Raw genomic sequence first — 24550 nt, 5'->3', positions numbered from 1 at the left:
TGCTGTCCCCCGCACTACAGCCTAGAGACTCACCCGGCCCTCCTTCCCAGGGAGCAAGTGCCTTCCACTTACTTCCCATCCAGGTCTCAGAGGCCACCAACCTCAGAATCCTTATTTAACCTGTCAAGGATTCGACCAAAGTGTTCCTTTCATCTCAAGTTTAGCCATTTAAGGAAAACCTAAACACTAACATTGCTAAAACCGCCCCTCATTATGTATCTCCCTCTGGCCAGCAGCCTCCCAAGGCTTGGTCTTATTCCATTTTGTTCTGGTCACCAGATGATTTCTTCCTTCACCATCAAATATTTCTTTGTAATGGTCACCGTCTGAGGGTTATGTCCACTTTCTTGGGTTTTCCCCAAGCTCTAAACTAACACTCCCACTTGCTATTTAAAACACTTAAATTGTTCAAAAAGTACCCACATCCCACCCTGGTCAGACCTGTTGTGGTGGAGCTGACTCACACCTCGCTGTGTGTTCTGTGTCTACAGCTGTTTGGCAGAGTGACCTGCCATCCTGCAGGGGTCAGAGGGCCGGGGCAGTGTGGAGAGAACGGATTACTCCCGGTGGAACATCTGTGGTTGATTCATACTGTTTACTTTTCTGCCTGGGTCTGGGTCCAGATTAGGATTTAAACTGATAAAGGAAAATGTTGGTAAATCCTCTACTCAGAAATCATTTGTCATGTTCCTCTTTAAGGATTAAAGTTATTAACTTACCCTTTTTAGAAGCTGACCCATTTAAATATTACTCTTCTGACTGCTAGTTCTCTTTTGTTATTCTTGATGTCCTAAGACAATTCTAATCTGGCATCTGGAGGTTAGGGTCTCTCTCTTTTTTCCTTTTTTTTTTTTTTTTTTTTTCCCTCTTGAGCAATCCTGAACACCTGTATCTCTTTGCTAAACTGGGATCCTCTATTTCGACTCTTTGCAGGTAAGGGGACTTCATTCAGAGAGCTTTATACTGCCTGACCAAAGAACAAATCTGAAAACCACCGTGTTAAAGCTCTTACTTTTTTCTGTTGACCAAAGCTTAAGTGAAGAGGACTTTTGACTTTATTATATCCAAAATCAGCTTGTCTTTTAGTAGCCATCAAGTAATTATGGGGGAAGGATCGGGAACAGAATGGAAGAACACTGTGTGAAAGTAGTTTTGCACGTCTCTGTTTTTGAAATCACTCCTTGAACTGGTAAAAATACTCAGTCCAAATTCTCCTGGGTATCTTGTCATCAGCTGTGGTGTTTGTGCAGATACACGTAGGGGAGGACAGAAGCAATATGATTGTTGGGGAAGTTTTGTTTTCACATCTTATGTTACCTTTGGTCACTCTCAACATCTTGAGAGCCTTCAGCCTTTGAAATACTCCAAGGTTTTGTTTTACTTTTTTAAACAATAGAAAAGGTGAATGAAAGAAGCAAGTAGAAATGCAGGGACTATATTTAGCATGTGTAAATGGAAGTAAAGAGATTGTGTCAACTAAGTAGTCCTGTAAAAATACATTGCTAACCTTTCCCCTACATCTAGTTCCTCACACAGAACCCCACTAGAGCACCAGAGTTTGCACTGTAGTTACTATCAAATGTTGTAGGGTTTGCAAAAGTCACAAACTTTAAGCAATGAACTTACCTGCTACTCTTTTTTACTTTGGCTTGCATGAAGTCACTGCAATTTAAAATGTCAGTATGGGCATTTAAATATATATATATCTATATATATCTATGTATATATATGTATAGATATATATATAGATAGATACACACACACACACATCACTTTGCTGGTGCAAAGTTATGTCAGGATAAATGTAGTTAAGTTACAAGTTTATTTTTGAAGAGACAAAGCTGTGAGGCAAAGCAGGATATCTGCTTTCTAGAGAACAAAATGTTACACTCGCTGGTTGTCTCTTCTTGGAAACTGTAATATAAATCTAGGGTCCAGTCATATCACAAGTATCATTATTTAACCAAGCATCTGGGGAAATACAGGTGTATATATAAATACAGTCATTGGGAATGAGTAGACATAGGTATTGTTTGATGCATGGTTTAACACAGCCTGATTCACAAATCTGATGGGATGCAAACAGGTAGCAGCTAACTATTACTGCCAAAGCTGAGAATCGGAGTCAATCAGTAGAGATGGGGCTAAGCTTACTACTTTTTCTCATCCCTCTTTCTATTTAGCATTGCCTTTATCCATTTCAGGTTTATAAGACCTTTTTTTGCAGATCACATCAGAAACCAGGAAATTTATACCTAGGAGACATCACAATCACAAAGAATGGATCAAGAGGCAGTGGCAGATTCTCCTCCTGCCTTTATTTTAAAAGCTTTACCCCAGAATATGGCATACGCTCTACAGCAAGTAAATATGCAAAGAGTATTTTCAGGACTGGGGTCTTTGGAGCACTTCAACTTTTTGCTTTGCTCTAGAAAATGTCTTCCCTTTAAAAAGCACCCTAGGAGCACCTGGGTGGCTCAGTTGGTTAAGTGTCCTACTCTTGATTTCAGCTCAGGTCATGATCTCATGATTTGTGAGTTCATGCCCTGAGTTGGGCTCGAGCTGACAACACAGAGCCTGTTTGGGATTCTCTCTCTCTCTCTCTCTCTCTCTCTCTCTGTCCCTCCCCCACTCACATGCACACTCCTCATACTCTCTCAAACTTAAAAAAAATCATCCTAGTCTAGGGGCACCTGGGTGGCTCGCCTGGGTAAGCATCCAACTCTTGATTTCATCTCAGGTCATGAGCCCCAGGATCATGGGATGGAGCCCCGCGTGGGGCTCTGTGCTGAGCGTGAAGCCTGCTCAAGATTCTTTCTCTTTCCCTCTGCCTCTCTCCCCATCTCGTGTGCGTGCTCTAAGAAATAAAAAAAATAAATCATCTCCAGAACCCCCAAATACTGCTTGCTTGTTTGAAGAACTTGACATCTTAGTCCTGTAGTTACTATCTTAAGTTTTCATGATAGGGTGAGGACTTCAGAAGGTCACAGCATCCTTCTTCCTGATGCAGTCATGCAAGGTGAACAGAAATACCCTGTACAACTGCTAAGGGCTGGGTATTTGCTCAGTGCCCTTTCAGAAGCCCAGGAATTGAATATTCTGCCAATGATTTTTCTCTGTAATCCCTCCCTCCTATATTTGGCCTTTCTTTCTCTACCTTCCGATTCTTGATTGTTAGAATTTCAAGTCCAGAGAAAACATACGTGGTGGTGCTGTGTTTGGAGGATCGCTAGGTCAGATACTCTTTTCTTGGGACACTCAGCCTTACCTTTCAGGGGAGATAGTGAGCTTCTTTGTGCCCTACTTGAGGGAACTTATATCTAAGTTTGTTATGACTATTACAGTCTAGCTGAACTTCCTAGTGTTTAATATGCTCTGCTTCATTTCTGTTAGTGAAAACCAGGAGAAAATGGCTTACGTGGAGAGATTTCCTGGCTTCTCAGGGAAGGGGGAAAAGGGGACGCTATCTACCACTACCTCCCTGTTTTTCCCCCCACCCCGCCCCCTTTCCTAATTGATAAGGCTCTGGCCCCAATCATACCAGATTGGGCAGCTTAGGCAGTGAAGAAAAAGAATTTGGGCAATTCTTGTTTTGTAAGAATTTGTCGGGATGTGGCAAAACCATCGACAGGAGATCAAATACAACTGACTGTCTCCTGGCTCTCTTGTGTGAAGAACGGCTGGGACCGAATTCCCAGGGTGTCTTTCCTTCCCTGGTGTTCTAGGTAAGCCACCATGGGCTTTAATCTCTGGTGGCTATAACCTGTGCTGTTAGAAAAGGGGAAAGAGTGTAGTGCTTTTCCTCTGTCTGCCTTCATGAAGTTCAGAACTGTTGACCGTCTCCCACAGGTAAAATCAGCATAGGCCGAAGGGGTCATGAAGCGGGGAGTCATGAAAATCAAAAGATTCTTCTTGGCTGTTGAGCAGCTATTTGCTTAAATGCAGCCCGAGAACATAAGATAAACTGCTACCTGCTTAACACGGAAGCTCAGTGCCCCGCAGGCATCTTAATCCATTAAGCCACTTAATCAAAATCCCTTCCACTCGGAGAAAAGCATATCTATCTTCTCCTCAGCTTTGACCACAGGAAATGTAGTGTTTGGGCTCCTGCCCAATTCCTGTGTGCCCAGATAGCCTAATGAGAAGGTTGGCTTCCTGCCTTCTCATCCAGAAGAGACACCACGACCAGTCAATGATCCTTTTGCTTTTAATTTTATGGACAATGTTGCCCCTTCTGTCATCTCCAGTGACTTCTGTTTTCCAAGCACCTTTCGCTATAGACTGAGTCTTTTTTAGGTGGAAACCAAAGGAGTTAGCTTGATACTTACTGAAGTTGTTTAGTCTTCTCTGGTGGGTCTGGCAGTCCACGCTTGGAGGTGGCTTGATGGGGGAGCTGTGGGCAAGGTCTTGTTTACTACACAGTGCACATGATAGATGGCCTTAAACTGTGATTCTTTGTGGTATGATGAGTTATTATAAACCGATCCTAAAGAATGCAGTGGTTCTTAAACTGCAGTTACACGTTTTTATTGAAGCAATACCCAAAGCTCTGTTCTTTGGAGTGGTTGTGGGGAAGCTGAATGGAAAGTAAAGACAAGAGCAATACCCTCATGTGCTAAGTGTCCTGCCTTGTTGCCATCTCCATGGATAAGTGGATCCCTCCATGCGTGAGGACCCTTGAGTCAATTCAGAGCCTGCGTTTTCTGACAATTCTCAGGTTTCTTGTGCAAAGCTTGGTCGCTTGGCCCAGGCCTTCAAAGGGAGTGTGGGACATATTCCTGACTGGGGTGGATGGTAACTTGTCTTCACCCTTAACATTAGGTCATGTTCCCTCAGTGATGTTAAACCAGTGGTTGGAGTGATAAAAAGCATCCTTGATGGTTCTTTACAGGATACTGGTGAAATCACCATGTCAATTCAGCCAGCATGTCCATACAGTCTTGATGATCCCTCTCTGTAGAAAGGTAGCAAACATTAAGAGAAGGGGGAAAGAGAATAAGAACAGAGAGATAGCTTATGGGGAGCTGAGATCTTGTTTTGTTGGCCTTTGTTTTTTTTTTTTTTTTCATTGACCAATTTGCCTGTAAGCTGGACTTTGCAAGAGGTGCTGTGATAACCCCTCTCCATTGCTGGGATGCTTATCTAATCTGAGAAAGTGTGAGAGGGGGAAATGTAAATAAAAAATGTTAAATTCTAGTACTGTGTTAAAATGTCACTCTTCTCTCTTTCTCCCTTATCCCCATCTACCTTTTTTGCCAGATGATTTTTTTTTTTTTTTTTTTACCTTGGATGACTGTGAAGCTATAAATAATGGGTTGGGTCAGGTGTATCAGTTATCAGTTTTGAGAGCACATGTTAAGAACTGAAGGGGGACTACTTGAAATGACTTAAGAATCATCCCATGCAAATAATATTGTTTTGCCCAAATAAACTATTCAGAAAGCTATCTCCGCCTTTATTCATTCAACCAGTAAATATGGAGTGTTATTTCCATGTCAGGCTCTGGCATTACCAGTACCAGCAGCAAACAAATAAGCATCTGGACACATACATCATTTTACAAACTGGTAAGTCTGTGAAGGAAAAGTAAAGAGCATGATAAAAACAGGTAACCAGTATGGTTTAGACAGAGGTGATACAGAAAACATTTCTAAGGCATGAGGGATCCAAAAGAAAGTGTGACTGATGCTCTGTGAGCAAAGGGAAGGATGCTGGGGTGCAGGGGTGGGGGGAGGTGGTGCTGATGAAGAGGGGGCAGAGGCTTGCTGCCCTGGGCTGTCAGGGTGCGGGGTTATCTTATGCATTGGGGAAAACCAGTGTGGAGTTGCAAGTGCTGAAAAAGATCACCACTAGAGTCCTTTTTTTTTTTTTTTTTTTTTGTAGACATTGGCAAGTTGGTAAAATGCACATAGAAATGCAAATAACCAATTTTGAAAAAGAATTTGTACTACCCGATTTCAAAACTTGCTACAGAGCTACAGTAACCAAGACTGCATTTGGCATTAGGATGGTCATATTGAACAAATAAGACAGAATAGAGTCCAAAAACAGTGCTCACTTCGGCAGCACGTATACTAAAACTGGACCGGTACAGAGAGGATTAGCACGCCTCTGCACAAGGATGACATACGGATTTGTGAAGACTTCCACATTTTTGAGTGATGTATAGAATTGTTCAATCACTATATTGAACACCTGAAACTAATACAACACTGTGTTAATTATACTGGAATTAAAATTTAAAACTTAATAAGAAAGTCCAGGAATAGACCTACACATATATGGTTAGTCGATTTTTGACAAAAGTGCCAAATTAATTCAATGCGGAAGGTACAGTTAGTCAACTAACGGTGCTGGAACAACTGAATATCTAGGGGGAATGACCTTCAACTCTTCCCTCACATATGCAACAGTTAAAGCAAAGATCTGAACATAAAAACTATAAAACTTCCAAGAGAAAATAGAAAAATCTGTGACTTTGGATTAGGCAACGATTTCTTAGAACACGAAAAGCATGGCTTAGAAATACTGATAAGCTGGACTTATCCAAATGAAAACTTCAAGGGACGCCTGGGTGGCTTGGTTAAGCATCCAACTCTTGGTTTCGGCTCAGGTCATAATCTCATGGTTCGTCAGATTGAGCCCCATGCCAGCTCTGGGCTGACAGCATGGAGCCTGCTTAGGATTCTCTCTCTCCCTCTTTCTCTGCCCCTCCTCTCTCTCTATCAAAATAAATAAATGAACTTAAAAAAATGAAAACTTCAAGTTTCCACAAAAGGAAAATGCAAACTCCAGACTGAGATAAAACATGCATAACACATATCCAATAAAGGCTTTCTATCCAGAAAAAAACCCTTAAAACTCAATAAGGCAAGGCTATTCAATAAAAAATAGGCAAAAGATTTGAACACTTTTTTTTTAAGATTTTATATTTTTTAAGTAATCTCCATGCCCAGCGTGGGGCTCAAACTCACAACCCTGAGATCAAGAGTCTCGTGCCTTCCAAACCTAGCCAGCCAGATGCCCCAAAGATTTGAACAGAATTGTCACAAAAGGAGATGTGCTAATGGCCAGAAAAGCACAGGGAAAATGTTCAACATCACTGGTTGTCAGGGAAATGCAAATTAAAACTACACTAAGATTCCACTACTCACCTACCCACTACAATGGCTGAGTTAAAAAAAATTTTTTTTAATGTTTATTATTTTTGAGAGACAGAGACAGAGTGCAAGCAGGGGAGGGGCAGAGAAAGAGCGAGACACAGAATCCAAAGCAGGCTCCAGGCTCTGAGCTGTCAGCACAGAGCCCGATGTGGGGCTCGAACTCACAGACTGCAAGATCATGACCTGAACTGAAGTAGGCCCTTAACCAACTGAGCCGCCCTGGTGCCCCTAGAATGGCTGAGTTTAAAAAGAATTACAATACCAAGTGTTGACAAAGGTATGGGAATACAAAGTGTATGGCCATTTGAGAAAACAATTTGGCAGATTGGGGCAGTGATTTCATCCACCTAAGAGAAGCATGCCCACACTTGCACTTGAATATTCACAGCTGCTAGATTCACACCAGCCCCAAACTAGAAACAATCCAAATGCTGTCATTGTGAGTGGCAAGGACGTTGTAGTATTATGCTCATGGGATGGAATACTGCTCAGCAATGAAGAGGAACAAATCACTGATACCTACAACTGTATGGATGAGTCTTAACATGCTCAAATAAACCAAACACAAAAGAATACATAAATATGATTCTATTAATACAAAAATCTAGAAAGGCAAAAGTAACCCATGGTGACAGAGAGGGGTAAGTGGTTGCCAGGGAGCTAAGATTGGGAAGGTAGGAATGAAGTGCATCCAACAGGATTTTCAAAAGATAATTTTGGGGTGCCTGGGTGGCTCAGTTGGTTAAGTGTCTGACTTCAGCTCAGGTCACGTCTCATGGTTCGTGGGTTCTGGCTCTACACTGGGCTCTGTGCTGACAGCTCAGAGCCTGGAGTCTTCGGATTCTGTGTCTCCCTCTCTCTCTGCCACTTCTCGGTTTGCGCTCTTTCTCAAAAATAAATAAACATTAATGTTTTTTAAAAAGATAATTTTCAAAAAAACAAAATGATTCTCTTACAGATATAAAAATGAACACGAGTTAAAGATTTTCTTTAACTCCCAAATGAGGAAACTGGTAAAGATATTATAAGCAATCAAAGGAGATACTGAAAAACAAGAACATTTATAGATCAAGAATACTGAAATGGATGTGCAAATGTAGGCAAAACTGGGGGCACCTGGGTGGCTCAGTCAGTTAAGTGTCTGACTTTGGCTCAGGTTATGATCTCACGGTCCATGGGTTCGAGCCCCGCATCGGGTTCTGTGCTAGCAGCTCGGAGCCTGGAGCCTGCTTCAGATTCTGTGTCTCCCTCTCTCTCTGCCCCTCCCCTGCTCGCGCTTCTGTCTCTCTCTCTCTCTCAAAAGTAAATAAAAATTAAGAAAAAAAAATTGTAGGCAAAACTGGTTTCTTCTATACTGGGAGGTCAAATGAACCTCAGAGGACAGGGCATAACTTGCATTTCCATATGTAATAACTATTTTACTTCGTTATTCTTGCCTACAACTTATACAGGGCTGTAAAATAGCTCAAAGAATCAAAGAGTAGAATCAGATGAACTCAGAAGCATGTACTGTATGTAGACGATGCCTTGTTTTCCACTGAAGATAACCAAGAGCATTCGTGAGGAGGCAGTGAGAACAGGAGAGGATATAATAGAACCAGTCAGGAGGCTACTACAGCTGTCCAGGTAAGGGGGAGAGGGGCCTGGAGCACAGTGGTGGTGACTGACTCAGACAGGTATGCACAAATGAATGAACTTGAGCTCTGACTTTGAGCTGGCAGAAGGTGTAAAAGTTTGATGAAAAGAGGGGCACCTGGGTGGCTCAGTTGGTTAAGCGTCAGCTCAGGTCATGATCTCTCAGTACATGGGTTCGAACCCTGTGTGAGGCTCTAAGCTCAGAGCCTGGAGCCTGCTTCAGATTCCATGTCTCCCTCTCTCTCTGCCCTTCCCCTGCTTGTGCTCTGTCTCTGTCTCTCAAAAATGAATAAATGTTTAAAAACTGTTTTTTAAATGCTAAAGAACAAGGTAGTCTCACTTTTTGTATAGAAAAAAAAACCAGTATGACAAAGCAGGTGCTCAAATGCAGGTTTCTTTGGGCTAACAGTTGAATGTTTACCATGTACCAAGCATCTTATTAGGTTGAACCTCATGAAATTGCCAATATTTGGCACTTTTGACCAAAAAATGGTAACTGCACCCTAATAAGAATCCTTAGCATAGATTCTTATTTACTTCTTACACCTGTGAGGTAGGTACCCCCCACCCCCCCCACTCCCCCACTTTTATAAATGACAAATTCACCAAGAGGTCAAAGAACTTGTCCAATAATATCAACTTCTTAGTAAATGGTGGGAGCCGGATTCAAACCTTGGTGGCCAACTCCAGACCCAGTGTAATCCCTGTGATGCACTACTATTCAAACCACTGCCTATCAACAATAGCCAAAGTATGGAAAGAGCCCAAATGTCCATCGATGGATGAATGGATAAAGAAGATGTGGTAAATATATACAATGGAGTATTACTCGACAATCAAGAAGAATGAAATCTTGCCATTTGCAACTACGTGGATGGAACTGGAGGGTATTATGCTAAGTGAAATTCGTCAGAGAAAGACAAAAATCATATGACTTCACTCATATGAGGACTTTAAGAGACAAAACAGATGAGCATAAGGGAAGGGAAACAAAAGTAATGTAAAAACAGGGAGAGGAACAAAACAGAAGAGACTCATAAATATGGAGAACAAACAGGGTTACTGGAGGGGTTGTGGGAGGAGGGATGGGCTAAATGGGTAAGGGGCACTAAGGAATCTACTCCTGAAATCATTGTTGCACTATATGCTAACTAATTTGGGTGTAAATTTAAAAAAAAAATTAAAAACAAAACAAAACAAAACACTCAGAGCCCTGGCCTGTGCCGCTGGGGATTGGAATGGTTTCTCAGAACTGTGCCTGGGCCCCTAAGTTTTTCACTTTGGCTAAACCCAGATCCCAAGATTTACCCCTATGGCATATTTCCTGGCCATCCTCCCAGCACCTCCAGGGATTTGCTATTCCTGCCCTGAAACCAGGCAGCCTTTGTGGTCCCTGAATAGGCCTTCTTCCTAGTGTCTTCCCACAGCTCCTCACTGACCTGTCCAAACCGCTCTGCCCCCGCCCTGCATCACTGCGCTCACATTCCCTCACAGCCCCCATCCAGGCCACTAAAATTGTCACTGCCCTTCAGGGTTCCTGATCTCTATCACGAGCTGAGGTTTTATTTCACGACCCGCATATGCTACACGTGAGGATCCCTGCACAAGAGTCTCGCTAGAGGGAGTGGGTGGTCCCATTGTTTTATCCGGGATAAAACTAGGTGACACCCAGTGGCCGGGCTAGATCTTCTGACCACTCCCTCAACGTGTCTAGCTGCTGTGCTCCTGGGGCTCTATCCTCACATCTGAATCTCAACTCTCTCTCGGTTTTTGTGCTCTGAGAACATCCTGAGGAAATCGGGTGCACAGTGGCAGGTGTTTTTCTGGGCTCCACCTCCAGCTGGGGAGCTCGGGGAGCCCTGGAGGAGTTACTTCCCGGCCCGCTTCCCTGAGCAAACCTACCTCGAGGCACAAACAAACATCTGCCCCAGGCCGGAGGGCTCTCACGCTGGGCTGCGGCGCGTTCCCCGCTCGCGGGGTCCTGAGGGTCCGTGTGTCCCCGCGCCGTCTGCGCGCCCGCGGGGAGGGCGACCCGCAGGAGTGGCAGTGCGGAGCCTGAGCGCGCCGTGCCGGCCGGTCGCGACGTCCCCTGAACAGGAATTCGCTCGGGGCTGCGACGGCACCAGCGGCGGGGACAGGGGGCGGGGAGGCGGCCAGATCAAAGGGAGCCGAGACTGTCCGGGCGCGTCGAGGAGCCGCCCCTCCGGGAAGGGCGGGGACATCCCGGGCGCTGACCCGAGAGCCGCGAGGCTCCCCCGCCCCCCGCGTCCCCGCGACCGCCGGTCTCCCCCACCTCCCGCCCCCGCCCCTCGCCCCCCGCGGCCGGCGCGCTCCCGCCCTTGGAGGAGGCGAGGCCCGGCGCAAACCGACGCGCGGGAGCGGCTCAGGAGGCGCGGAGGCTCGGCGCGGAGCAGCGCCGGCAGGGAGACGATGCCTCGACTGCCCGGCCGCGCGGGGCTCCTCCTCGGCGTGGTGCTGCTGGCGGCGCTGCTGGCCGCGGGCCGGGCTCTCCCCCTGAGGAAGCCGCGGCCCCGGAGTCCCGCGAGGCTGGCGGAGGTGAGCGGCGGGGAGAGGGGTCAGCGCAGGGCCCGGGGCGCGAGCGGCGACCTCCGAGGGCGGGAGCGGGGCGGGGACCAGGTGCGGCGGCCCCCCCCCCCCCCCAAGCCCCCGCCCCGACCGCGTGGCTGGCCGGCCGAGGACAGACTGCGCTAGTGGGCAGAGGGCCGGGCGCGGACCTCACCCCACACGCCCCGAACGGCTCGGCCTCTCCCACCTGCGGCCGCCTCGCCCTGAGCGAACCTCTCCTGCAACCCCCACTGTCCGGGGGCGCGTTCCCAGAGGAGTAGGGAGGGTGGGAGGGGAACGCGACGCTGCGCGGAGTTGCTGAGGTTCAACCCGCCCAATAACGGCCGGTGCAGCCTCAAATCAAACCTGCAAAAGATTGGAGTCCCTTTGGATGTGAATTGAGACGAGATGAGGTAGTGAGTGGGGTCTTTCAACTTGGCTGGAGAGTAATATCAGCCAGGGACCTTGATATTACTATGTAGTTGTAAGAGCAGAAGTCGCTAAGACGTGGCGGGGTGGGGGTGGGGGGACACTTTCTGGGTGGCCCGTGAGTGGGCTTTGGGGATGCGACCGAAAACAGAGGAACGAGTCGGAGAAGAGTAGTTTAGACGCGAAGAGGAACCACGGTCTGTCGACACCTGTCTCCCTTCACCAGGGGTCCACAGTCCAGCCATTACTGCGTGGATTGTCCCCTTGGGGACAAAACCCTCCCGACTTGTTCCAGGGTTTGCGGGCTGGTGTGGTAGGGGATCCTGGCTCCTTCCAGGCTCTGAGCTGTTCTAGGAGGAGGAGACCAGAGTAGTTCTTTCCATTTTCCAGACGAAGGCACTGAGAGGCCCCGCCGGGTGCGTGCAGGAGACTGGTGGGTGAGCGGCACCAGAGCTCGGGCTGCTAGCGGTGCCCAGGCTGCTGAGGCCCTCCAGAGGCGGCCGGGAGCACCGCCTGCATTTGAGGTCTCTGTGGACTGGTGTTTTATCCACGTTTTTTTTCGACGCTGCCTTTCTAAGGAGCCTTTTAGACATTTTTCCCCCCTAAATGCCTCTCCCACTGAAATTGGGATATACCATTTCATGAATATACTGTTTATGTATCATGGCACTTGGGTATGTTACAAACCATTGTAATATCTAAGATTTTTTGTCTCCTGTTGAGACTACATCCTGTAGACCAGAGTTTCTCATCCTCCACAGTCCTGTCATTTGGGGTTGTATAATTCTTTGTTGTGCCTTGTGGGACATTTAACAGCATCCTTGGCCTTAACCTGTTAGGTGTTTGTAGCACCCACTGCCGGACAGAGCCAGACATTGCCCTGTGTTTCCTGACGGACACCCCTCTCCCCCACCGTTGCTGACAACCACTGCTGTAGACAAATCCAGAGGAAGTGAACATCCCCTGGCCAGTCCCACCTCCTAGGTGGAGGTGGCAGTGGTCATAAAGTTAATTGAATTGGCATTTTTTTCCCTACTCATTTTGACATATTTTCTATTTTAGTACTTACTGCCTTGTATTGTGATTATTTTTGATATATTTGCCAGATCTTCCCCCGAGACCAGTCTAGAGGATAGGTTATTTCAGAGCCAAAGTCATACCCCCAGCTCCAGTATAGGGCCTGGTGGAACCCTCAAACATATGTTAAATTAGTGCCATGAATGAAAAACAGAGCTTAGAGCTCAGGTCCTGGGGTTCTGGTCTCAGTGGGTCATTAACTCAGGTATGACTCACCTCAGATGATTTCCTGACATTTAAAATAAGGGGCTAAGTCATCTCTGTGATCCCGTCCAGTTCAAATACTGCTTCAGAAGTCCATGTGATGTGTGTTAAAGCTGTTATGTAATCAAGGTGGTAGTTAAGACATTATGTTGACATAATGCAGACTGCTCTTCTAGGGCCTTAGGTGATATGTCAGAAATAAATGACAACTCCAGAGACTTTTATGATGAAGCTGAAGAACATACGGCCCCTCGGTGTTGTTCCCATGGGTGTTGGATGGGTGTTAGTCTCATTTTCCAGATGAAAAAAATCAAGGCACAGAGACATTAAGCCTGACTGAGACTGGGAGCCAGGTCTGTCATTTCAAGAGCTAGACCCGGGACCTCAGGGTCCATCTTTGTATATCATGCCCCAGCCTGCTCATCGTAAGTCTTGAAAGGTCTTGAAATCATTGGCATCGTGAACAAAATGTGCCACCCTCTCTCTGGTCAGGCCTGTTGCTGAGCATCAGTTTACTCCCACAGTCAAATGGGAATAAGAGAACCCATTCTGTCGGATGGCCTGCTGGGTGAGAAAGCACTGGACGTACACATGTGTGGCATTGTCGTTACAAGAGTTTGTTGGGTGAGGCGCCTGGGTGGCTCAGTTGGGTGAGCATCTGACTCTTGATTTCGGCTCAGGTCATGATCTCACAGTTCGTGACTTTGAGCCTCGCATCGGGCTCTGCACTGACAGTGTGGAGCCTGCTTGAGATTCTGTCTCTCTCTTTGCCTTTCCCTCACCCATGCTCACTCTTTCTCTCTCTCTGCTCTCTCTGTACATTAAAAAGAGATTCAAACTCATAACATAGTTAAAAAAAAAAAAACCACAAGGGTTTGTTGGGCACCAGACAGGCAAAGAAAGAATGACAGAACTCTGCCTTGGGTGTCTTCTGTTCTGGATAGGATCCAAACACCACCCAAACAGCCACAGTGCCTAGCATTTTGTGGTCCTTGTCTTGTTTTCCTTGTTTTAGGGACGAGGAAACAGACAGTGGGTCTAATAACTAAGCCTCGGGTCTGCAGCTAGTGAGTGGCTGTCTCTCAGGCAGAGCTGAGTTTGAAGCCGAGCTTCGATATTATTACAACCTTGGACTTTATGTAAATCCCTTACCCTCTCTGAGCCTCCATAGCCTCATCATTAACATAGAGACAGTCACATTCACCCCTTGGGGTGCTAGTGTTCATTTAGTCACTCAGCAGTGATTTATTGAGCTCCTCCCATGTACCAGGCACAGGATACTGCGTGAAACAAGCAGACAAAGTCCTACCTGCACTCTAGCTGGGGTGGCTGGGGTGACAGAAGGCACATCCAGGGCCTACTAGCTCAGGCCTGGTAGAGAAGATGTGCTCAGACAGTACTCACGGGTCAGGGCTCAGGGGGCTCTGCCCGTATCTCTGCCTTACTCCCTGTTGCCAGTGTCCAGTTGCTTGAGGGCTGTCACTGGCATGAGGGCCTGTTTTCAGCTGTACATGACCGATCTGAGGTGCCCGGGGAACAAATCCTCTCCTCCACCCAGAAGCCCGTAATCAGTGACTGGTGAGGTTTGCAGGTATGTAGCACAGCTCCCTACTTCTGGGGGAATAACTGAGGCACCAGTAGGATTGAGCTCCACTTGTCCACCATGGTCACTAACTTGATGGAGCATTCTTTATTAGCTGCCTCCCACCCGGGACCCACTCCCCCACTCCCTGCTGGTGTCTCCTGGGATCACCTTCCAAAGGAATGCCCTTGAATTCTGGTGTCAGCATTGGCTTCTGAAGAAACCCAAACTAAGACCCATGGCCCCATTCCACTCCTGAGAGTTCTGGGGCCTGAAGCACAGAGCAGGGGCTCTAAGCAGCTCTAGAGAAGGGTGGCTGTGACGTGTGGCTGTGGTGGTTAGCCAGGAGTTTCTATGGCCTAGAGGTTGGAGAGGGCTGGAAATGAATATTCTGAGCCCTGCTGGATGCTAGCTCTCTCCCATCATTGTTCTCATTTTACACATAAGGATGCTCACAGAGGTTCTGTCCCATCAGTGTTCCACAGGTCAGAAACCAGACTATTCAGGGATTCAGATCTAAGCAACCTGACTTTAGAGCAAGGTTTTTTTTTCTTTTCTTTTTTTTTTAAAGTTTATTTATTTATTTAAGTAATATCTACGCTCAGCATTGGGGTTCAAACTCACAACCCCAAGATCAAGAGTCGCATGCTCTACCAACTGAACCAGCCAGGCGCCCCCTAGAGCAGGGTTTCTTAATTGCAGCACTGTTTTTAAAAAAAAACTTAAAAAAAATTTTTTTTAAATGTTTATTTATTTTTGAGAGAGAGAGACACACACACAGAGTGCAAGCAGGGGAGGGTCAGAGAGAGAGGGAGGCACAGAATCGAAAGCAGGTTCCAGGCTCTGAGCTGTCAGCACAGAGCCCGACGTGGGACTTGAACCCATGAACCGTGAGATCATGACCTGAGCTGAAGTCGGCACTTAACCAACTGAGCCACCCTGGCACACATAAAAAAAAATTTTTTTTTAATTTATTTATTTTGAGGAGAGAGAGAGAGTGAGTATAAGTGGGGGAGGGGGAGAGAGAGAGAGAGAGAGGGAAAGAGAGAGAGAGACAGAATCTGAAACAGGCTCCAGGCTCCGAGCTGTCAGCACAAAGCCCATCGCAGGGCTCTAACTCAGGAACAATGAGATCATGACCTAGGCCAAAGTCCACGCTTGACCGGCTGAGCCACCCAGGTGCCCCTTGATTGCAGCACTGTTGACATTCTGGACTGGATGATTTTTGTGAGGGCTGTCCTATGTGTTGTAGGATCTCCCACATGGTGCCAGTAGAACCCCTCTCCAAGTGACAACCACAAATGTCTCCAGACATTGCCAAGTGTTCTCAGATGAGAACCATTGCTTAACTACCCACTCACAAGGCGGTGATATCCACATCAGCCAGAAAGGCTGCAGCCCCTGAACTCCTGCAGTCCTGAGGCTGCGGACAGAGGAGCTACTGAGCCAAGGCACCGGGACAGTTAGGGCTTTGGTGGCATAGTGAGTGGGAGCTGCCAGGAAAGCAGCATATGGGGATGTCCCAGGCCTCCAAGACTGGTCAGTGAAGGAGCTAAGTTGTTCTTACTCATCTGTCCATCCTCTCTGCTCGTCTGGCCTGGCTGTTGAGACCAGAGCACTTTGACTCAGTAACAGACTCCAGGGCCAGGCTCAGATGAGCCATGGTGATTAGTGCAGGAGCCTTGGAACCAGGTGTTTGAGCAACACCGAAGGAGGGGGTTAAAGGGGAGAGGCCAAAGGTTCTGACTCTCTTTTTCAACCCAAGGAAAGAAAGTCATAGTGAGAAATTAGACTGAATAAGCCCCTGATATGTGAAATAGACTCTCCACACTCTTGCCTGTAGTGTCACAGCAAAACAGTTAAGAGTGTGAGCTCTCAGGTGCCTGGCTGGCTCAGTTGGTAGAGTGTGTGACTCGATCTCAGTGTTGTGGGTTCGAGTCCCACGTTGGATGTAGAGATTACTTAATAAAATTTTAAAAAGAGAGAGAGAGAGAGAATGGGCTCTGGACCCAGGCTGTCTGTTTCAAATCCTAGGCTCTGCCACTAAATGTCTGTGTGACCTGAGGCAAGTTACTTGCCCTCTCTGTGCTTTAGTTTCCATTGTCAAAATGGGGATGACAACCTCTGAGGGTTGTTGGGAGAATGAAATGAATGATTAAGTGTTTAGAACAGTGCCTGGCACACACATGCTGTGGAAGTAAGTGTTTGATAAATAAATTTCTGACAATCCTTCCAGGTAGGAATTATCCTCATTTTGCAGATCAAGTTGAATGAGCTAGTAAGAGGCAGAGCTAGGATTTGAACCCAAGCTGATCTGACTGTCCAGACCTGTGTTTTTTCACATGGCTTTAGGTATGAGATGGGAAGTGAGGTCAAGGCTGTGGCCTGGGTGGGGCATGCTTTACATCATAAGGCAGCTCTGGACAGTGCCCCCTCTGTCCTGTTGTAGAGACCTGAGCAATGGCTGTAGCCTGGAAGTAGGTGGATGGCCACCCCAGTGTCCCACTGTCTGAGCAGGTGAGGGCTGCTGCTGGAGTCAGAGACAACCAGGGTCTTTCACTTACTATCTGAGCCGAGGCAGGGACTGTCACGGTGTGGACCCCGTGGGCACTGGCTGGTGGAGGGAATTACCTGGCAGACAGACAGCTGCGACGGCACCTGAACTAGGAAAAGGTGCTGGGTCCCAGACGGGCAGGAGGAGGAAGGTAGCAGTGGTCAGAGATGCTAAGGAACACAGCCCTCACGTGGACAGCTTGGGAGGGTCAGTGACAGGGGAGCCTGCTGGGGGAAGGCCCAGGTCTGCCACTACCCTCCTTGTCAGCCTTTCTGGGCCTTCCTGCCCTGACTTGTGAGACCCGCCATCTGTTCCTGGGCAAGAGCCCTGGGGGATTCTGAGGCATGTGGTCTGTGAACTGCACTTGGAAACACTGCCTTAAACAACATGCTTCCCTCTATGGACCTCAGTTTCTTCATCTGTAAAACGAGGAGGTTGGCTTATGTTTCTTCCACATGTAGAAACCTGATTTAGCCCCCCTGTTATGACTCATGTTGGCACCATTTGTCCAAGCACTCTGTGCACATGGCCTCATTTACTCTCTGAGGCGTTAAAACACGTATGTTTGGATCCATGGTCACAGGGTGAACTTGTGGCCTGGTCAGACCCCAAGACTCCTGCGTTGCCTACTTTGGGTCCATTTGGGGTAAGCCCTGACCCCAGTCACCCCCTCCTCCCCTTCTCTCTCCTTCAGGTCTCAGCCTCCCCAGATCCCAGCTCTCCTAGGGAAGAGGAGAGGACCCCCCTGCTCCCCAGAACCCGCCTCCAGGCAGGGCCACGCCAACATAGGCGCCGGGATCTCAGTGAGCCAGCAGCCCTGAGCCTGGACAAGGCGTCCATGCCAAGGACCCTGGAGGACACTCCCTTGCTGCTGGAGCTGCAGAAGCTGCCAGGATTGGCTAACACAGACCTGACTGCCCCAAACCCCAATATCCAGGTGAGAGCTACAGGAGGGCATAGGCCCAGTGGACACCTAGAGAGGAACTGGGCTGACCGGCTCCATCCTGAGGTCAGGCGTCCCCATCCTGTATTCCTTGGAGGGCGGGGGTTCTTTTGGGGTCACAGAGTAGTGGGGGCTGCTCCTCTACTTCCCAGCTGCGGGCCGAGCAGGGCATGTGGCCCTCTGAGCCTGTGTTTTCCAGTCCATAGCAAAGGAGAAACAGCACCAGCCTGGTAGGGCTGTCATGAAGACCCAAGGAGTGGGGAAGCTTTCTGGATGGCAGGGCCTTCTAGGGAAATGGGGAAGGGGCGACTTGTGGCCCCTACCCAGGCCCAACCCTTCCTGCAGGGTTGGTTGAGTGCAGAATGGGGTGGGCTCGTGGTAGGGGGCTGCCCGCTGGAGGGGCTTTATGGAGCCAGTGGGATTCCAGTTTACATTCTCCACTGCCAGTCCTCAATCCCTGATGATAAGAGTCCTGCATTTTGTGCAGCACCTACAGTTTGCAAAACACTTTCATCAAAAGAGAAAAGGCAACGGGGAAGTGTAGAAACTAACATTCTATACTTATTTAAGAGTTTGTGTGTATGCGTGTGCGCGCGCGTGCATGTGTAAAACCTGGAAGTTTAATTATCAAAATGTTATTTGTCAGAGATGGAGTGGGGGCGATTTTAATTTTTTTCATTATATTTTGCTGGTTTTCCCCCAAATTGTGTTCGGCGATCTCGTATTATTTTATAATAGCCAAAAACAATGTTTCAAAGTTCACTTTCATGTAAATGATTTCATGTTACTTATTTCCCATCCACAATGTGGTGAATGAGAGGCCCCCCCCCACCCCCGCCCCACCCAGGGCTGCTGTGGGGCTTTGCTCTCTTTGCTATCATTTTCCAGCCCTACAGCGAGACCCAAGGCTGTTAGTGGCCCCAAATTCTGGGCAGCCTGCAGCAGAGTTCACAGCCAGCTTCTCTTAAACTAGTGGGTCTCTACCCTTGGCACATGTTAGAGCCACCATACCTAGCCCCACCTCAGATAATTAAATTCATGTCTAGGGTTAGGTCAAGGAGTCTGGAATATCCAGGGGATTCTGATGCACAGCCAAGTCTTAAATTGTGACCCCGTGTGCCCTGGGAGGCCAGGAAGGTTGGCCAAGAGAATGAGCTGGTTTGGAGGAAAGGTTGGTCCTCTGCCCCTGCCCCCACACTTGTCATCTCTCCTCTCCTTGGAGCCTTGCTCTGAGTACTCCTTCACTGGCTGGCCTGTGTCTGACCCCCTGCAGGTGACCATCGAGGTGGTGGAGGATCCCCAGGCGGAGGTGGAGATGGACCTATTGGCTGAGCCCAGCAGTCGCTGGCCCCAGGGTGCCTCTAGCTGGCTGTCCGCCAAGGAGCTCTTCTGGCCCCTATTCTGGAGCTACCTGGAGGGCGAGGAGGGGAGGACCAATCTCAAGGGCAGAGCCCCAGGGGAAGAAGAGGAGGAGGAAGAAGTGGAGGAGGAGGATTACCCTGCAGAGTATAGTGAGAGTGAGGACCAGGAGGACAACGAGGAGGAAGAGGAGGAGGAGGAGGAGCCTGGGTTCAGTGGGGCCACAGGCAGCTGGGAGCAGGGCTGGCTGGCCCCTGGGGACTGGGCCTTCAAGGAGCCAGACGGCTATGGTGAGCATCCCCACCTTGGCATCCCCGGCTGCTGCTTCTGGAAGTTCTGAGAGTAACTGGGGCTAAAGGGAGGCCTGAGAGCTTCACCGAGCAGGGGCAGCTATGAAGGCCAGAAGCTTAGGCCTGTACAAACACCATCATCTGCTAAATAGCAACATTACCCATAGCTTGCAAAATCTGTTTTTCCCCCAAACATTTGACCTTCACAACAGCCCTGAGACCCCCTAAGCAAATCGACGTTTGTTAATTTTATATATATTCATAGCTGTCACTTTCCAACAAATTGGGAAATATGGTAAACCCCACCACTCATAACTGACCTCATTTTCAAACTGTGTGGGCTTGAATCCTGGCTCTGCTGCTTACCAGCTGAGTGACCTTGGGCAAGTTACTTAACCTCTCTATGCCTAATTTACTTCCTCTCTAAAATGGAGAATGGCACAACCCTTAACTACATAAGATTGGGCGTAGAGGGTATTGAGTTAATACATTTAAAGTGCCAGCATGTAGTAAACTAAGTATTGGCTGTTTTTATTATTTTTATTAGAAAACAACATAGCACAGACTATCAGAAAATACCACCTAACACCTGGCCAGCTCCCATGACAGCCATTCTTGTTGTCGTTCAGGTTTTCCTGGGTACAGACGTGTTTCATGGACAGTTACAGCCATTCTCCCTAGAGCCCTGGTATTTCATCCTTGGACAGCGGTGCCATCATTAAGACTAAGGCATAGCAGGCTTTCCCTGGTTCACCAAAATAATGTAAATTGGCAGTTTTCATGCCTTTCAGCTTTTCTTCCATTAATTTTCCTTAAACTCTTGGTGCCCAACTGCTCCGGCCTGCCTGGGAAGTGAGGAGAGAGCTGGGTATGTCAGTACTTTGGGGGTTCCACAGAGCCCCCTGGGTCTCAGCCCTGCAACAGCCAGAGGTCTGAGGGTGCAGTCATGGTGTATTTCAGGTTCCTCAGACCAGGTCTTGGTCCCTATCATGGAAAGTCAGGACTTTCCTTCATGTCCCCAGTGCTGGGGAAGTGTTGTCAGCCTTGGTTTTAATTGACATAAAAATTATAGGTCAGAGGAGCACCTGGGTGGCTCGGTTGGTTGAACATCTGACTTCGTCTCAGGTGATGATCTCTCTGTGAGTTCGAGCCCTGCATCGGGCTTGCTGCTGTCAGTGCAGAGCCCACTTCGGATCCTCTGTCCACCCCCCCTTCTCTGTCCATCCCCTGCTGTCTCTCTCTCTCTCTCTCTCAAAAATAAATAAACATTAAAAAATTACAAAAAAAAAAAAAAACCCTCTAGGTCAGAGACATAGGGGGACTTGCCCAGGGTCACATTGACAGTGGTCAGGTAGCTTCCAGCCCCAGATATCTTTTTCCTTCATCGCTGTGTTGGCACAGAGTGGGTGGCTGGGATTGTTGCTGTGTCTGTAGAGCCACCTGATGATTTACATGGGTGTCCACCATGCAAGGGTCCCCGGCTGAGGGACAGGTGGGGGCTGAAGTCCAGCCCGTGCTTCGTCCGCTAGGCTGGGAGCCCTGGCACGGATGGCACCCTCCTGAGGAAGGGGTACCCTTAGCTAACCTGCACCAATGCGCCCTGTGGGCTGTGCTCACTCACCCCTGGCTCCCTGCCTTGACCCAGACTATGAGCTTCAAGAGGAGTGGAGCCCCTGGTCTCCCTGCAGTGGGAGCTGCGGCAGCGGCAGCCAGAGGAGGACTCAGCCCTGCGGCTACGCCTGCACTGCCACCGAGTCCCGTGCCTGCGACCTGCCCCTTTGTCCTGGTGAGACGAACCCCAGCTCCTACACAGGCAGAGGCTTACACTCTGGGCTTGGCCCCCGGGAATGTGGGCCTTGTTTGAGGGTGGGGCCTGGAGAAGGGATGCAGGAAGCTTATAGACACGGTGGTTCTGCCTCGTCCCAGGCCTAGTCCAGATGCTGTGGGCACCGAGAGCCTAATGAGGGCTGGGCTTCCCCACTGGGAGCACAGAGGTGCCCTGGGGCCCCACCAGCCTGGCCTCCTCTCTTCCTAAAGGCACCGAGGACAAGGACCCCTCGGGCTTCCCCGGTGAGGGGTGGCCGCCCCTGGCCCACAATGCTACGGACATGCTCAACCCAGGTCAGTGGGGAGCTAGGCCCTGCTCCTGGGGGCTTGGGGAGAACCTCTCTCGGGAGGGTGGAGCATCACTGCACAGGAGGAATCTCACCCCCATCCACTGAGGCAGAGTACATGTTCCAGCTGGAAGATTAGTCTCCCCAGCAAAGAGGCCCTGTCATTTCTAGCCAGGCCATTGGCCTTTCCCAACCTGATATTCCTGCTGGGAAGACCGTCCTGATGGGAGCCACTGAGCTTGGAGATCCACCTGGTGGGGCATATTCTCCCTGGCTGCGGGAAGGGATGGGGACATTCTGGCTTCCACTCCCGGGTGCTCTTGGAGGCTCCTGGGTAGGCTCTGTGTGGGAAGGGGTGCTGTCAGAAACAGTTTAGGGGCCAGAATTCCAGGACTGCTCCTTCCAGCAGTGTGGAGCAGACGGTACTTTCACTGGAACATTCTGCATCTCTGTCTCTTGGTGTCACTTGCCCCTCACAAGGAGGTAGGCAGCTGCCAACAGGCCCCCTTTCGGGTGGGACCTATATGCTCAATACTGTGAAGCTCCCTGAGCTGGTGTGGTGGGCCTGGCACCGTGCAGGGCAGGGGTTCCCAGAAGACTGAGGCCCAGGATCTGCCTTCAAAGAGCTCGGGTGTTAGGGGGAGAGACACACATGACCAACTTGAGCACGATGCTGCAGAGTGTGCCCCAAAGTTCTGGAGCGAGGAGGAAGGAGCCATTCCTTCTGTGTGGCCAGAGTCAGCGGCCACATTCCCAAGGTAGAGAGAATGGAGGAAGACAGCATAGATGGAGGGGGTCACAGCGGGCAGAGGTGAGAGTGGGCCAACACACTTTCTTACCAGTTGCTTAAAACAGCGGTTCCTGCGCCCGACCACCCCAGCTCCTTCCCCAAGACCCCAGATCTTCCCCACCATCCAGCACATAAAGGGACAGCACCTGGCACTTCAGACAGCCTCCAGGCTCCTCCTCCAGCCCCTTGGCCAACATCCATTCTGAGCCATAGCCTCTGGCTCCAGGTTTCCTGGGTGGTTGTGTGGTAGCCCTTATCTGGCAACAGAGGAGGCCAAGGTGGGCTGCACTCAGCTCCGCTGCGGGGCCTTCTCTCTCCAGGCATTGGCCCTTGAGCAGCCCCCACCCCACCGCGGGGCTGACTGGCTCCCCTCCCCTCTGCAGATGTGGATAGCTGTGAGAAGTGGCTGAACTGCAAGAGTGACTTCCTAGCCAAGTACCTGAGTCAGGTGCTGCAGGACCTGCCCAGCTGCCCATGCGCGTACCCGCTGGAGGCCGTGTACAGCGCGGTGAGCCTGCAGGATGAGCACCGGGGCCGAAGCTTCCAGTGGAGGGATGCCAGCGGGCCTCGAGAGCACCTGGACGTGTACCAGCCCACGGCGCGCTTCTGCCTGCGCTCGCTGCTGTCCGTGGAGAGCAGCACCCTGGCCGCCCAGCACTGCTGCTACGATGCGGGCAGCCGGCTGCTGACTCGGGGCAAGGGCGCCGGTGCGCCTGACCTCGTCAGCACTGACTTCTCGCCCGAGCTGCACTTCAAGGTGGACACGCTGCCCTGGATCCTCTGTAAGGGGGACTGGAGCCGCTACCACGCTGTGCGGCCTCCCAACAATGGCCGGGCCTGCGCCGACAACCCTCCCGAGGAGGAGTACCTGGCCCAGTTGCAGGAGGCCAAGCAGTACTAACCAGGGGGCTGCTGTTCTGGAGAAGATTCCCCTGCACACCCCTCACCCTGCCTCTGCCCAGACCCCGTGAAGCCGGCCGGCCTGGTGCCGCGGGCCCTCTGCTTGTGAACCCAAGGCAGGTCAGCACCCCAGGTGTGGGGTGTGGGGTGTGGGGCTGGGGACAGGTCGAGGGGTGTACAGGGCCCAGGCTGAGGGAGGGAGCTCAGCCCCCAAGGTCTCTGGGTGATGGGCGAGGGGGGAAGTGTGTGTCTGTGGGGGCTGCCCTCTCCTGCCCCCTGGGAGGTGCTGTCCCAGCCTGGCCACTCATGTTCCTCCCTCTCCCTCTGAGCTGGGCTCTTCCACCCTGGCTGTGGGCACACGTCGTGATTCCCAGGGCTTGTGGTGCCACAGCTGCATTTTGTCAGGCTGGCAGCCAGCCTAGCAGCCAGCCCTCTTTATCTCTGGTTGGTTGCGGGAGGCCCTCTTGCCCCACCCCTGCTGGGAGCCACCACAGACCCACACCGGGGCCCTAACAGGTTCTCCTCAACTCCGAGCTGCTTTTCAGTGGACACTACTTTGGTTAGGGCTGAAGTCAACCCGTGGGGCCCAGCGTGGACAGACAGGCTGAGGTGGCCGAGACAGGGCCGGCTCCTGGCTGGGAATGGGTCAACCAATTCAGGTCCCTTTCTTTGTCCAGCAATCTCTGCTCTGTCCAGGTTGTAGGGATGTGCAGAACTGGATGGCACTGCCCTGAATGGACACAGCTGCCACGTCTGGGTGGGCTCAGAACAGCTCAGGAGGATGTGCACCATGGTGAGCTGGTACACCAGTTCTTGGCTCGGGGTTGGCGGCAGGGAAGCCCAGATTTGGATGGTTTCTGTGGTGTTTGTAAAGGCTCCCGCCATGGCCCACTTGGCGCTCCCGAGGTGATGTCATTGAACGCACTGAGCTCAGAGCTGGGAAGA

At 49.8% G+C, this 24550-nt stretch overlaps 1 protein-coding gene and 1 non-coding gene across 3 annotated transcripts; both read left to right on the top strand.

Annotated features, from left to right (window-relative positions):
* The first annotated feature begins 6050 nt into the window (after window positions 1-6050).
* On the top strand, window positions 6051-6156 carry LOC115517343. Its single transcript, XR_003969807.1, has one exon. It is a non-coding gene; the product is annotated as a U6 spliceosomal RNA (small nuclear RNA).
* Window positions 6157-11189: 5033 nt separating this feature from the next.
* On the top strand, window positions 11190-23749 carry ISM2 (isthmin 2). Of its 2 annotated transcripts, XM_030319672.1 has the most exons (6): window positions 11190-11354; window positions 17904-18146; window positions 19426-19801; window positions 21447-21587; window positions 21839-21922; window positions 23089-23749. In XM_030319672.1, the coding sequence occupies exons 1-6, from the start codon at window positions 11229-11231 to the stop codon at window positions 23604-23606; spliced, it is 1488 nt and encodes a 495-aa protein (XP_030175532.1). In that variant the 5' UTR covers window positions 11190-11228; the 3' UTR covers window positions 23607-23749. The 2 variants fall into 2 exon arrangements, with proteins under 2 accessions (XP_030175532.1, XP_030175533.1); XM_030319673.1 differs by lacking the exons at window positions 21447-21587; window positions 21839-21922.
* Window positions 23750-24550: the final 801 nt, after the last annotated feature.

The sequence above is a fragment of the Lynx canadensis genome, chromosome B3 (assembly GCF_007474595.2).
Source record: "Lynx canadensis isolate LIC74 chromosome B3, mLynCan4.pri.v2, whole genome shotgun sequence".
NCBI classification, from domain to species: Eukaryota; Metazoa; Chordata; class Mammalia; order Carnivora; family Felidae; genus Lynx; species Lynx canadensis.
The sequence above is the reverse complement of the archived record's forward strand: the minus strand, read 5'-3'. Positions and strand labels throughout refer to the sequence as shown.

Bases quoted from the DNA above. Each gene is read 5' to 3' on its own strand.
- ISM2 (XM_030319672.1), top strand. From the start codon at position 11,229: ATGCCTCGACTGCCCGGCCGCGCGGGGCTCCTCCTCGGCGTGGTGCTG. The intron at 11,355-17,903 runs GTGAGCGGCGGG...TCTCTCCTTCAG, and splicing joins GTCCCGCGAGGCTGGCGGAG to GTCTCAGCCTCCCCAGATCC. The intron at 18,147-19,425 runs GTGAGAGCTACA...GACCCCCTGCAG, and splicing joins CCCCAAACCCCAATATCCAG to GTGACCATCGAGGTGGTGGA.